Genomic DNA, 13,600 nt, shown 5'->3' with positions numbered 1-13,600 from the left:
AGCAATGTTATAACATGTCAATTTATTACAAACAATATCATTACAATGTTATATACAATCTAATTCAACTATTCTGGTACATTTCGTATTTATTTACATTATGTATAAATACACGCATTCACGTTCACGAATTTTATCAACATTTCATGTTAAAGTTGGAGCTTAAAGTAATTGTATATTCTTATTAAAATTTATATATAAAAATAAATAATGAAGGCATTAAAGGAAATATAACAGAAATATTAATTTCTATGTTCACAATAGATCAGCTATGCATAGGAAAAAAAATAAAACATGTATTTTTTTGATTCATTAAAGCTTTCATTATACAATTCTATCGCATTCATTATTTTTACGAACTATTATGTTTTTCCAAAGTTCATTATTGATTAAAACAATTAGTAAAATCCAGAAATTTATAATATATGATCATTAGTTGTTTCATTTCATATATATTCATACAGCGAAACATAAATAAATGATACATTATTATAAACATTTTATGAACAATGTTTAATTTTACTTAATACTTAGTTAAAAATAATTTTAGAACGTTTAACCACATATGCGTTTATACAGATCAGACTTTTGTAGATTTTTTTCTCTGTTTATTTGAAACTAAGTATCACTATAAAATGTCTATTCAATTTCAATGCATAAATTATATTTTTTGTACAAATCTTCTGGCAGTTTATATCATAAGCTAATAGTTTTGAAAAGAAAATTATTTTTAATAATTTCAATTTTGTATTTCATGTTAATAAAAACTATTTCTTTGTTCAGCCAAAAGCTAAGTAAAAAGGATTAATTATTTATGATATATAGATCATATTTATATAAATCTAATCAACAAAACCGTATGCAAACAGTTCATATAAGTTATATAGTTATTTTTTTTTTTCTTTGTATATTGAATTCATTTGCATTTGGAGTTTTATATATGTATATATTTTTATGTGAATTTAATTGTAACTTAATATTCTTTTAATATATCACAGCCTCATAAGATTTATCATCTGTGATAAGAAAGTATAGTGGTAGCCCATAAAAGCCGTTGCCAAATCCATCGAGGTACCCTACATGGACCAAGACTAGCCATCGCCCTGACTAAATGTCGAATCCAATCCCATATACCCCATGGTGCATGTCCACCATTGACGTAAAGAACATACGTAAAGCCATCTTTACATTTTCCATGAATATAATAATAATATGGTAAAAAACTGTGCAATCGAAAATGGCACCTTTGATAAAACAAAATAGCAGGCACATTGCTAGATAGAACATGTAAGAAAACTGCTTTCACTGAAGAACGTTCCGGAGCAGTGACATGTGCCAATAGCTGCTCCAATAATAATGATGCAATACCATTTCTTCTATACGTACGGCGTACTCCTAAACTAAGTATATATCCAACTAAAGAGTCTTTCCCTAGACTCGAACACAGAATTCCACGATCTTCTTCGTTTAATTTGACATACGGCTTTATCTCAGCAACAATAAGTCCTATAATTACTCCACCGTATACCGCAGCTAACGCATAAAATCTCGAAGAGCTTGTTATGTCTTCGTACCATGAATTTGGATAATCTGTAAAGGCAGAACTATCGCATTCTCTTCCAACTATCCATAACAGATATTAAAGCGTAAATTGAGATAATATTCGTCTTACCTATGGGAAACCAATCTTGGCAAAGTGCACGGACTTCTTCTAAATCGTCCGGGCACAAAAAACGTAATTGAACTTCGCCCAAAACGCAAAGAGGGACGGTCACAGAAGTCACGGGGGTTGTCGGGCCATCAGCCGAATTTCTTGTTGAATTTTCATTCGTGTACGCGCGCTTATTTCCCGAGTCAACCTCTAGTTCACTTTTTTCGATTTCCGGCAAGATAAGGTACCGGTTAAAGGACACGGCCATTACGCCACAAATTTTCTGGCATCTTACGAATCATTTGTATGGCGATATGAAGTACGTCAGGTTGCATACAAACATCTGTTAATAAACATAACGCGATTCGCAGACATTTTGTTTTCATAGGTTTGTTTATGCCAGAAGAGAACGTAAACTCTCGTGACGTAATGCGAGCAAAATCGAAAGAGCAGGGTCGCCACTTCATCGCATTTGATACTTTTCTTGCCAATTAACTAAAAGTACCATTGTCGAACTTAGAAACTCTTTTTTTTTCAATGTGCTATCGTTTTTCGAAAACAACAATTCATGCAGCGAGTAACGAACATGGTATGTTTAAAAGGTTAAATCGTTAGTATTAGAGTGCCAAACGAGAACTTGAATTCGATCAACTATAAGAGAAACAAATAGATAACAGGAAAAGAGGGCGAGAAAGAGAATCGTCAGAAATAGAAAAGTTCTGAGTCAGCTGTTTGCTCTGTGGTTCGTCGCATGACCACTTGAGATTTAATCTATTATGGCGGCAAATAAAAGTGTCATCGTTCTTACACCCGACGGTCGTCGACAGAATGTTCAAGTTACTCCAAATACAACTATTTTACAAGTAAATAGATTAACATTTAATATCGATTTGAAGTTGATTTTTGAATTTGAATTTACATTAGATTTATATGAAAAAAAAAAAAAATTAACCGGCAAATTTATTTATTTCCATTTATAGGTGTTGGAAGAAGTTTGCCAAAAGCATGGATATAATGCAAACGATTATGATATTAAGTGAGTAACGTTTGAAACTTATTTTAATTTATTTTTATATTATTTTCACCGTCTCTTTTGTAGGCACTTCAATAAGATATTAGATGTAAATTCCATATTACGTTTTACTGGTTTATCTAATAATGCACGGGTGGAAATGGTACCTTGTAAAAAGCCACGTAATACATCCAAAGTTACAGTGGGTATACTGTTAGAGAATGGTGAACGATTAATGAATGATTTTTTACCAGATGTCACTTTGGCACAAGTTTTAACGACCATATGTCCTAATGAAGATCGCAAAACTGCAGTAATAATATATATGCATCGTGAGGTAATACATCTTACGAGATTTTATATGAATGTTGGAAGCATATTCGAATAGATTTTTTTCACAGGTACATGGTCAAGCTTTAGAAGAAATGACTTTGAAATCGTTAGGTCTTACTAGTGGTAAAGCTATGTTACGGATGATACATCGTGATTTAGTACAATTAAAAACACAGGCACATGTATCTACAACTTTAATACCAAAGTCTACGAAACCCATAGATGATGATTGCATCAAGTATAATAAACAACAAAGGATTCCTTCCGTATCTTACGAAGGTAAAGCATTAGATCCTATTACGTTGTTGAAAGAAGAAAGAAATAAAATGAAAATACAAGATTTTAAGCACATAGAAGATATTAGAACAAAAGAAGAAGATAAAAGTTCAAATAATAATAGAAATAAGGATAATGCTACGTGTGATCATGAACAATTATCAAATTATAATGATATGAAAGACAATCTCGGTACAAATTTCCATTCAAATGCAGAAGAAGAGATAAATATAGAGTTTGTAAGATCTTACTTTCATAATATTACAAATAATAAGCTAGATAATTGATGAATGTAATTGTTGTGTTATAGTTGGGAGAACGAAATGCATTAGTATTTGATCAAGCTGGAGCACAAGCATTGCCAAAAATTGATTTACCAGATAGTTTTTTCGATTTGACGGTCGAAGATGCAAAGATACTCCTACGAGATGCTAAACGAAGGAGAGAAGAGTTAGAGGAAGCACCACTTTTGACCGAAGCTCAACGTCAACTTGAGCAAAATAAACGTACATTAGAACAACTTAATAAATATCGCAGGACAGTGATTCGTATTCAGTTTCCTGATCAATTGGTTTTCCAAGCTTGTTTTAAACCTATAGAATCTGTGCAAGTTATTAAGGACATTATTAGAAATTATTTACGTGATCCATCTTGTGACTTTACTCTTTGTAAGTTAACGTGCATTAATCACAACATTTTGAAATTAGAAATATGTTAATTAAAGGTACATCATATTATTTGATAAATTAACAGATACTGCTCCACCAAAACACATTTTAAATCCAGATGCACGATTAATAGATGAGAACCTTGTACCTTGTGCTATTATATATTATTCTGGAACGTCATCTTTAAAATCATCTGTAAAAGAAAAATTAATAGATCCTAAAATTGCCAATATACAAGCAATTAAATCAAGGTAAAATATGATTTACGTTTGTTTTTATTATTCGAATATATTTTTAGATGATATTATAATTATACAAAGATATCACTAAACATAGTGTGCTTATTATTTTTACAGAATGACTATAATATCTGAAGAAAAAGTTAAAACAAATAAAGAAGAAAATAAAGTAATCAAAGATATCACAGCTGTTCCAGGACCCAGTGGTTGTTAATTGCTCAAAACACAATAAATAATAATTATATTATAGAGTAACTAAAATAATGTAATAAATAAATTCGTATTTAACAAAGATATGAAAAATAATTTTTATAAATGTATGATAGGAATTCTTTATTGAGTATTTGTACAGATCTATATGTATGTCGTTTAAAGAGGCGCGCGCGCGCGTGTGTGTGTGTGGGTGGGTGGATGTCTGGTATGTATGTTTTATGGATTAGTAAAAATTGAAATATACAGATCTGTATAACAATGATGCCATTATTAATACTGATTATTTACAAAAGTGAAAATGGATTTAATTATAGGCAAATAATGAAATATATAACAAAAGGGTACAAATTTTTTGGTGCTAATTTTGATAAATATTCAAGAAATTTAATTTTTGTTGATTTTATGTACGATTTATTATAATGATATGGAATGTGCAAATTAAACAATTAACTTCTTGCACTTCCATGGCCCATCAAATAGATTGTAGTAGTAACAATTCGTATATTTATAATTTATCTAATGGACAGCTCTTTTTATGCATTAGAAACATTAATTATTATCTATAATCTTTTATATCGATAATGTGTGTATACGTTTATCTTTATAAGATATGTTATTTGAGTTAATCATGAATGTTTATAATGGATAGACGGATTATAAACTTTAAACATTATCCGCGAAAGATGCATACGTTTTGCTTTGAAATTGCTTTTCTAACGTTCAACGTCAACTTCGTTTTTTTTTCTTTTTCTTTTTATTTTATTCTTTTTCATTCACAGCACAAGCACATATCATTATAGCATGAAATAAGGTGTGTTCACGAGAGTATAAAAAGCAATTTTCATACTGACGCCAAGATAGACATTGAACTTGTCATTTGTATAATAATATAAACTCACAATAATATACGTGTATATATATATATATATATATATATATATATATATATAAGTGTATGAAATAATTGCATAATCATAGTGATTGAGTTTGTATAAAATAGAAATATATGAACTTGAATGAATCGATATGAAATGTAAAAATATAAGAATATAGACAAAGATGATATTATATTAATTTAATTTTGTCTATAATGACGTCAGTCTGAGATCGTATAGACAGATTGTAAACATATTCTCTAACTGAGCACACCTGTTTGTTACCATAATATTGCTTTGGCATAGTAAATATTGTGATAGTATCAAATATTTATGTGCATCAAACAGTAAGGCCTACATCAATATTTACATGCAAAGATGAATTTGATTTATTATGACTTTCTTTTATAACTTTCAATAAATAATTATTAACTTTGCAAATCAGGAGGTACTTTTGTGGGAGACTGTAATTGCAAATGCATGAGCCGTCGAATGGGACCGCCAATTATATTTCCAGTTGGACCAGAACCACCCGATTCCCCTTGAATACTTTCCATTAAATTTGCTTCTACTATATCGGTGTGTTTATTATCAATATGTTCTTCCTCCTTTACTAATTCTGCTTGCAATTGCGAATCTAACAATCGCATGTATTTATCCATTTCGCCACCTTTATCTTCATCATCACCACCTAATGAACCTTCTGAGCTCCCTTCAAATTCTCCTTCGCCACCTGGCACAACTAAATCTAATATATCGCGTAAAGTACTGTCAAACACGTCAGCATCAAATTCTATTCTTCCATTGTCATCTGGATCATGCCTCGTACTATCATCCGCTGATTGACCCCTTTAAATAAAAACAAGTCATAACGACATTCAATTATTTTGCAAAAATGATATTGAAATTAATGTAAAAAACATACTCTACAAATTGTACGCCATCAATATCACTATTTTGATTGAGAAAGGCTTGTACTTTTTCTCTAAGACTCAATGGTTCATGTTCGTGCTTTTTGTCTTTACTAGTTCCCCATTGTTGATTCAAAAGCATTTCTAATTGTGCTGGATCTATATTCAGCCAACTATCACTGTCTGCAGGACTTAATGTACCTTCATCTTGGGCTGTAAAATAAACAATAAAGTATATTTGCAAGTAGTGTATAACAAGTAATAATAAAAAAATTTGTATTATTTCATATACATACTTATCAGTAATCAACTGAAAAAATAGACACAATATGCATGCATAATTATATGTTTTTAATAAAAAACTAAAGAAGTAACTAAAAGTATACAATATGTGTAACTACAACATTTTTTTTTAATTTAACTCAATGAAGATATCAAAATACATTGAATAAAAAGCTTTTATTTCTATAGTTCACTCTAAATTGATAATGTCACATGCATCTGCATGAAAGCACACTCTTAGTTACTTTTATCCTACTAATACATAATCATTGTGGTAATTACCATACATCTCAACGTCATTCGTTTGTATATTTTCCCATGCTTCTAAAACTTTTTCCGCATCTGTTTTATCATTGTGTAGTAATGTATCATCTAAATTTAAGTGTTTTAAAAAGTAGTCTTTTGCTATAATCGAAAGTTTTTCACGTTCTTGACTGCCTTCCAACAAATCTTTGAAATACCCACTAGCTTCCAATCGAGACAAAAATGCATTGAACGAATGTTCATTTGATATTGACTTTCCTTCATTATCTATTCCTGATGCATTTGTTGCTCTTTTTCTACGTTCCTCATTAGCACGCGCTACTAACATTTCTAGACCACATGCTATTTTAACACCAAGAACATATGCATTATATTTGGAACTACTTGCAGGAGGTAAGTTCCAACCTGTTCTCGGATCGCCGGTATATCGACTATGCGATGCCAATGCATATAAACATTTAGTCATTTTCACATTAACCATGGTACGTTGCTCAGGTGGAAAATACCTCATGGCGCGACAAACCTAAAATAATATTAATATTAAATAATAAGTCTAATTTTTCCATATGAAAATATTGATTAAGAGAAAATATCTTCATTTACTTTACGTTCAAATGGATCCGAATGACAAATTGTTCTTATTATTGGTCCAATAAGTCCTGGTTCTTGTCGTAGAATAGATGCAGCCTTTTCTGGTAAAAAAGCTCTTGCCTTATGTTTCCTCTTACATATTTCCTCTGGATAGATATCTATGCGTTTATTTAATATACTCTGTACTTTATCCGATACTCTAGAATTTTGTGGAATACGATTAATGTTATTCAACAAATTTACAAATGATTTTCCCTTTTCTCTAATAATGTGAAGTAATCCATCATGTATAAATACACGATCTTGGCAAGTCTCTGGATTAGCCCATAAAGGTAATGCATTTGCAGCCTCGATTAAAAGAAATTCACCATCTGAATCTACTAATCTAGCAATTAATCCGTCAAACACTTTTGTCAATTTGTATATAAGAAATACTGTAAACCATTCATCTCCTATGTCTTCATCAAAACGTAAAGTTGCATAAATGTGAGCTACAGTTTGATGATCTAAGAAAACAAATATTTATTAATGCGACATTAACATGCAAGTAGTAACAGCAAAAAATTTACCTTCTATAACCATAGAATTGTCAAGAATTCTTTCTAGCATCATTGCTTGTTTGGTTCTTGGACGGAATACTAAGGCATCTCTATGCCAAATATAATCAGCCGTATAAGGTGCTATTTCTTGATAATATCTTTCAATTTCTTCATTAAGTTGTGCTTCAGTTATGTTATCTGTGTTCAATGCATAACAAAATTTGGGATAAAGAAAACATTCGAGAACGTCATCCTCTCTCGTTTTATGTATTATTGGTAGGTTCGCCATTTTTTTATATACGTGACTAGCCATTTAGACTTTTAAAATGCAAAAACATTTACAGTTTTTATTTCTGTACGTTTTGTACCCTTCTGATCATAGTCTAACCTCAATTCCAGACAAAATTTACAAGTAAAACGAACTACCAGAATTCTCAAACAAATTTGTATCGACTATATCGGATGAAATGTCCATAATGTATAACTATATATGATATTGAAACCTTTACTTTTCTTATTCAGCGTTATTTGCTTCGACAAACGTTAGGCGGCAGTTAAGTAGAAATTAGTTACGTGCCATTTACGAATGATACTCAACTACAAATTTACGATTTCATATTAGCGCATCTCATTCAATTTATAATTTAAGATTTTAAAAAGGAAACATTTCAGGTTGTTCACTAATCCTGATTTTATGATGGTTTACGCCATCAATGAAAATAGCCATAGTTCTAGGTCGATCTTGATAAACAAGGTCTCATTTTAAAGACGAAGATTTAATCTAGAACATATCTTTATCGAATTTTTGAAAAAGGTTTATTTTCTTTGAAAAAAATCGTGTTAAAAAATGATATTTTTCAAGAATAGTTTATGCACAAATAAAAAGCTTTTTCAAAAGTTCGAGAAATAGATGAAACCTTTGTCTTTAAAATGAGATGAAAAAGTCCTACCGAGCATTACGGTTTTCGTGTTCGAAATTCGAAAAGTACGAATGATCGTGCTTAATAATAATCCATTATGCCTGAAGCTAAGAGTATCGCTACGGTGAAACTATCTATAAGTAAAGTCTCATACATCTCCTGTTAATTGAGAAACTTCCGAAGTGGAAAGGCATCGCTGATCAGTTTTTGCAGAATGTAGATGTTAAATTTTAGATGGGTATATTCAATACAAGCTTATACACCGATAGGATAGACGCTAGATGGAGACATAGTTGCCCGCTTATATTCGTAGTTTATATTTTGTCCATATATGTCGCTGAAGTCACAGGCGCTTCGAACAAAAGATAATGATGAACATCCTTAATAGAATACAAAAAGGAAAAAGATGGCGGTAGCCAAAAGTTATACGGTCGGACGTTCCTCAAGTTGTTTTCGCAAATATCGTATATTGTTTGTATTTGGTATAACTGTCCTTTGCGTGCAATTTTATTTAGCTCACTCATTTTTTGGTTTAGATAGTCGTAAACTTGGAAAATCATCATCAGACGGAGTAAGTGGAATCTAACCTTTTAATCTTTCAATAACGACTTCATATCTCTACTCAAAAAGATACTATAAGGATATAAATATCTGAACGGATAAAAAAGCATATATTTTGTTTATATTGTTTTACCAAGTTTATATACTTAATACGTTCCATGTCGAAACATTTTTGGTCGACTTTTCATTCAGGCCATTTCATGTTTTGACAAAAGATTGATATCCTTACTTTTAACAATCATTATATGTAACAATCATTAATTATTTATGTGTTTTGTTTAATATTGCATTTTATATAATGGCTCGTTCTTTTAATGGAAATACATTCTACGGGCTTAAATTTATTCTAAAATATATGTTCTTAGCGTATCAAAAAAATATGTCAGTATGTAGTACCGTCGATGGTACACGTGGTCTGAATGGAAAGTTTAACATGTTAATAAGACTCGTTATTATATCGTTTATTAATAGGAAGATGTACTGCAATCAGAAGAAAGTGAAGGTTTGCCAAAAGGCTCACGTCAATTGAAACTTCCACCTGACAAACAAGCAAATAAATCTTCTCAATATCATCGTAATCGCACTGCCAGAATAATGCTAGATCGTAAATCATTAAATTTTACACCTGCTTGCGAAGTCCTTGGCAGGGAAGCTGTAAGTGCAGTGACACGTGCACAAAGTCAAATGTGCAAACAACGCATTGTCAATGTGACGTGCCTTAGTCAGCAGGGTTTGTTATATCCAGAAAGGATACAATCCTTGTGTTCACATTCTCTAGGTTTTTCAAATAAACCAATAAATTTGGGCTGTTTCCAAGATGATAAAACCTTGAGAGTACTTTCTGGTTATTACCATATTTTCAAAGGGAACAATTCTCCAGAGCGTTGTGCTTTTATGTGTCTTCAATCAGGATATCCGTATGCTGGTACCGAATACTCGTTAGTATCACAAATTAATTTTATACTTTATACTGTTCAGATATCTATGATAATTTTTTTATGAATGATTTTATAGTGTAGAATGTTTTTGTGGAATGGAAGAACCACCTCAAATAAAACATTTACCAGACTCTAGTTGTAATATGAAATGCTCTGGCAATCCAAAACAATTGTGTGGAGGCTATTTAACAATTAATGTTTTCTGGACTGGTATCCAAAGTAAGAAATATATAAATATATCTGTATTGAATGCACAGAAGCTATAATCATTTATTTTGGATTCATTTTATTTGTAAAGGTGATGGCATTTAATTAGTACTTGTTAAAATTCTTCAAGTTAAATTTATTACGATTGTAGTAATAATTTATTAACTCTATTGGAATATGTACAGAACTGTAAAATTTAAGATTCAAATAGATTTCATTAGGTGTTTATAAATATGTTGCAGAATTTAAATCTCAAGAAGCAAGAAATTCAAGTTCAAAGACAGGTCATGAGAAGGCAGCACGTATAGCTTACTTGTTAACTGTGAATGGTAGAGCTAGTCGGCAAATTAAGCGACTTATCAGTATTTTATATCATCCATCTCATTTATTTTATATTCACGTTGATGCTGTAAGAATATTTTTGATGCAAATTTTACGGCGATTTAATAATTGTCTCGTTCAAAGTAACATATGCACTTTCAGAGACAAGATTATTTATATCGTGAAATGTTGAAAATAGAAAAATCATGTAAGGCTAATAATATCAAAGTAGCAAGAGGAGAAGGTATGAGACATGCAACTATTTGGGGTGGTGCAAGTCTTTTAACAACTTTTTTAAGATCTGCACGACAAATACTTGCATACCAACAATATTGGGATTTTCTTGTAAATTTATCAGAATCTGATTTTCCTGTGAAAACTAATGCTCAGTTAACGGAATTTCTTAGTTGGAACAAAGGTATGAACTTTGTTAAATCACATGGGAGAGAAGTTCAACGCTTTATTACTAAGCAAGGATTGGATAAAACTTTTGTTGAATGCGAAGCACGAATGTGGAGAGTAGGGGATCGAAAATTGCCAAATGGTATATTTATTTATTAATTATTGAAATTTATTAAATTAAAAATATTTATGTAAATAGGACATGGTGTATTAATTTTTCAGGTATTCAAATTGATGGAGGGAGCGATTGGGTAGCTTTAAGTCGAGAATTTGTAGAATATATTTCTAATCCTAAACCAGATACTTTAGTAACTGATCTTTTAAAAGTATTTCAATATACTTTATTACCTGCCGAATCTTTTTTTCATACTGTATTACGTAACTCACGATTTTGTGATAGTTATGTAGACAATAATCTTCATGTGACTAATTGGAAAAGAAAATTGGGTTGTAAATGTCAGTATAAAGCTGTAGTCGATTGGTGTGGTTGTAGCCCAAATGATTTTAAACTTGAAGATTTCAGTAGAATACGTAATACTGCTGATCGTAATTTGTTCTTTGCACGAAAATTTGAACCTGTTATAGATCAAAGAATTATAGATAGAGTGGAAGAATGGTTATATCCTGAAAGAGCAAATATGACTGTCAGAGCTAATAGTTACGATGCATATTGGCAAAGTCTTTATCACAAGGCAGATTTAAGTCCTCCGATAGATGATGCATTATTAACAATATCACATTCTTTAGCAAGACTTTCTTTCCAGAAGCTTAATGTCAATTTTCAGAATGTACGCGTTATAGAAACAACGGCATATTTTCGAGAAAATCGATTTACTGGCATATTAATTTTTGCTGAAGGTGATATAGAATATCGGGAGACATCGATATTGCAAAATAAATATACAGAAAAGATTGAAGCTCTGGTGTATTTACGACATAATGTTTCTACCAATAGATTATGGTTAGGGAAAATTCATAGTCTTTTTGTTAATACTGAATATGATCAGAAAGAACAAACATTTAGAAATGTGATGGGTAGTATAGGCCCTTATTCAAATCCAGTTTTATTATATGAATTTGATGATGCAATTACAACTCCACAAAATTTTTCTGTGCTCTGGATCGATCCACATGGACTGCTAGCAGATGTTAACTATATTCATATTGAAGATGGTGTAGCTTTGGTAATAATATATTTACATTATCTAAAGTTATAGTGTGTGTATATCTTCAAGTGTTTCTGATTGTTTCTTCTTCTTTTTTCTTTTTTTTTTTTTTCTTTTTTTTTCTTTTTTTTTTCTTTTTTTTTTTTTTTTTTTTTTTAGATGGGACACGTCAGACCGCAACTCAGTGATCATTTGGTAACAGGCACTTGGCATGTGTTATTGGTGGTTGACTCATTACTAGTAGCAAGAATAAATTTTTTAGTAACTCCATTATCCTATTGGAAAAATCAACGAATTAACAAAGAAAAGGCTAAGGAAGTAAACAATATGCCTGATAATACTTATCATAATACAGATGAAATAACAAAAAAGTGGTCAAACTTTGTAAACTTGATGGTACGCCATGAGCAACACTCTTATGAAAAAGTTACAGAGAATAAAATTGGTTCTGATCTAGATCAATGGATAGATGGATTAGTATACGAACATTATGAAATTGATAAAATATGCAATGCTGGTGATCAGACCAAAACCAAACTGAAATTGCAGAAATGCATTGATACTGCTTGGAGCTCTTTGAGCCCAGACCCAAAGGCTGATGTCCATAACCTATGTCAAAATTATTAATTAATTTACCAAATATGTGCCATTTTTAACATTTTTAAACTCATTATGCCTCTATGAAGATTATCTATCTCTTTAGATATTTTTATATTGACAACATCTGTATATATATTGTATTTATAAAAATATATATATATATATGTATATATCCATACATCATACATACGAACACATACATACATATATACATTCATACATCGAGTACGTGCATACATATTATATATACACATGCGCGCACGCGCAGAAGATACTTGACAATATACTGTGCGAATTATAAATATTATACTTTCCTTATAAAAGTTTCGAATATTTTATTTTTTAGCTAACAATTGCAAAGCGGTTGAAGTTTTTAATACGTAAATAGTAGACAAAATTATGAAGTAGAATTTTATATCTTAATATAATTTTCTCTCTCTCTCTCTCTCTCTCTCTCTCTCTGTGTGTGTGTGTGTGTGTGTGCGTGCGTGTGGATCCAATTTTCGAACTCCTGATTGGACGAATAAAACATGACAGCCAATCCGAAAGCTTAATCTATATGGTATTATGATGAATCAACTCGTGTTCAACGAATGAATGTTCGACAAAAATTGGAATACAATTCTTCCAA

The 13,600-nt window shown here is 30.8% G+C and overlaps 4 protein-coding genes across 4 annotated transcripts; 2 read left to right on the top strand and 2 right to left on the bottom strand.

The window, feature by feature from the left end:
* Positions 1-101: 101 nt before the first annotated feature.
* On the bottom strand, positions 102-1,932 carry Naa60 (N-alpha-acetyltransferase 60). Its single transcript, XM_035885777.2, has 2 exons — positions 1,673-1,932; positions 102-1,590 (listed from the first exon to the last, which is right to left on the bottom strand). The coding sequence occupies exons 1-2, from the start codon at positions 1,917-1,919 to the stop codon at positions 1,013-1,015; spliced, it is 825 nt and encodes a 274-aa protein (XP_035741670.1). The 5' UTR covers positions 1,920-1,932; the 3' UTR covers positions 102-1,012.
* A 441-nt stretch (positions 1,933-2,373) lies between these two features.
* On the top strand, positions 2,374-4,473 carry LOC118450215 (tether containing UBX domain for GLUT4). Its single transcript, XM_035885775.2, has 7 exons — positions 2,374-2,514; positions 2,632-2,687; positions 2,751-3,000; positions 3,065-3,511; positions 3,583-3,940; positions 4,026-4,191; positions 4,297-4,473. Exons 1-7 carry the CDS (start codon positions 2,428-2,430, stop codon positions 4,391-4,393), a joined length of 1,461 nt encoding a protein of 486 aa, XP_035741668.2. The 5' UTR covers positions 2,374-2,427; the 3' UTR covers positions 4,394-4,473.
* Positions 4,209-8,338, bottom strand: ecd (ecdysoneless cell cycle regulator). The gene is made up of 5 exons (XM_035885772.2): positions 7,885-8,338; positions 7,328-7,821; positions 6,743-7,247; positions 6,193-6,391; positions 4,209-6,116 (listed from the first exon to the last, which is right to left on the bottom strand). Exons 1-5 carry the CDS (start codon positions 8,165-8,167, stop codon positions 5,696-5,698), a joined length of 1,902 nt encoding a protein of 633 aa, XP_035741665.1. The 5' UTR covers positions 8,168-8,338; the 3' UTR covers positions 4,209-5,695.
* An 809-nt stretch (positions 8,339-9,147) lies between these two features.
* oxt (Xylosyltransferase oxt) lies at positions 9,148-13,241 on the top strand. Its single transcript, XM_035885771.2, has 7 exons — positions 9,148-9,345; positions 9,807-10,273; positions 10,350-10,492; positions 10,723-10,889; positions 10,964-11,345; positions 11,426-12,387; positions 12,529-13,241. The coding sequence occupies exons 1-7, from the start codon at positions 9,181-9,183 to the stop codon at positions 12,994-12,996; spliced, it is 2,754 nt and encodes a 917-aa protein (XP_035741664.1). The 5' UTR covers positions 9,148-9,180; the 3' UTR covers positions 12,997-13,241.
* Positions 13,242-13,600: the final 359 nt, after the last annotated feature.

The sequence above is a fragment of the Vespa mandarinia genome, chromosome 3 (assembly GCF_050613455.1).
Source record: "Vespa mandarinia isolate Hongniang chromosome 3, ASM5061345v1, whole genome shotgun sequence".
Taxonomy (NCBI): Eukaryota; Metazoa; Arthropoda; class Insecta; order Hymenoptera; family Vespidae; genus Vespa; species Vespa mandarinia.
The sequence above is the reverse complement of the archived record's forward strand: the minus strand, read 5'-3'. Positions and strand labels throughout refer to the sequence as shown.

Bases quoted from the DNA above. Each gene is read 5' to 3' on its own strand.
- Naa60 (XM_035885777.2), bottom strand. From the start codon at position 1,919: ATGGCCGTGTCCTTTAACCGGTACCTTATCTTGCCGGAAATCGAAAAA. The intron at 1,591-1,672 runs GTAAGACGAATA...CTGCCTTTACAG, and splicing joins CCAAGATTGGTTTCCCATAG to ATTATCCAAATTCATGGTAC.
- LOC118450215 (XM_035885775.2), top strand. From the start codon at position 2,428: ATGGCGGCAAATAAAAGTGTCATCGTTCTTACACCCGACGGTCGTCGA. The intron at 3,001-3,064 runs GTAATACATCTT...TTTTTTTCACAG, and splicing joins TAATATATATGCATCGTGAG to GTACATGGTCAAGCTTTAGA. The intron at 4,192-4,296 runs GTAAAATATGAT...TTATTTTTACAG, and splicing joins ATACAAGCAATTAAATCAAG to AATGACTATAATATCTGAAG.
- ecd (XM_035885772.2), bottom strand. From the start codon at position 8,167: ATGGCTAGTCACGTATATAAAAAAATGGCGAACCTACCAATAATACAT. The intron at 7,822-7,884 runs GTAAATTTTTTG...TTGTTTTCTTAG, and splicing joins CAATTCTATGGTTATAGAAG to ATCATCAAACTGTAGCTCAC. The intron at 6,392-6,742 runs GTAATTACCACA...TTTATTTTACAG, and splicing joins GAATGACGTTGAGATGTATG to CCCAAGATGAAGGTACATTA.
- oxt (XM_035885771.2), top strand. From the start codon at position 9,181: ATGGCGGTAGCCAAAAGTTATACGGTCGGACGTTCCTCAAGTTGTTTT. The intron at 10,274-10,349 runs GTTAGTATCACA...ATGATTTTATAG, and splicing joins TATGCTGGTACCGAATACTC to TGTAGAATGTTTTTGTGGAA. The intron at 10,890-10,963 runs GTAAGAATATTT...ATGCACTTTCAG, and splicing joins TTTATATTCACGTTGATGCT to AGACAAGATTATTTATATCG.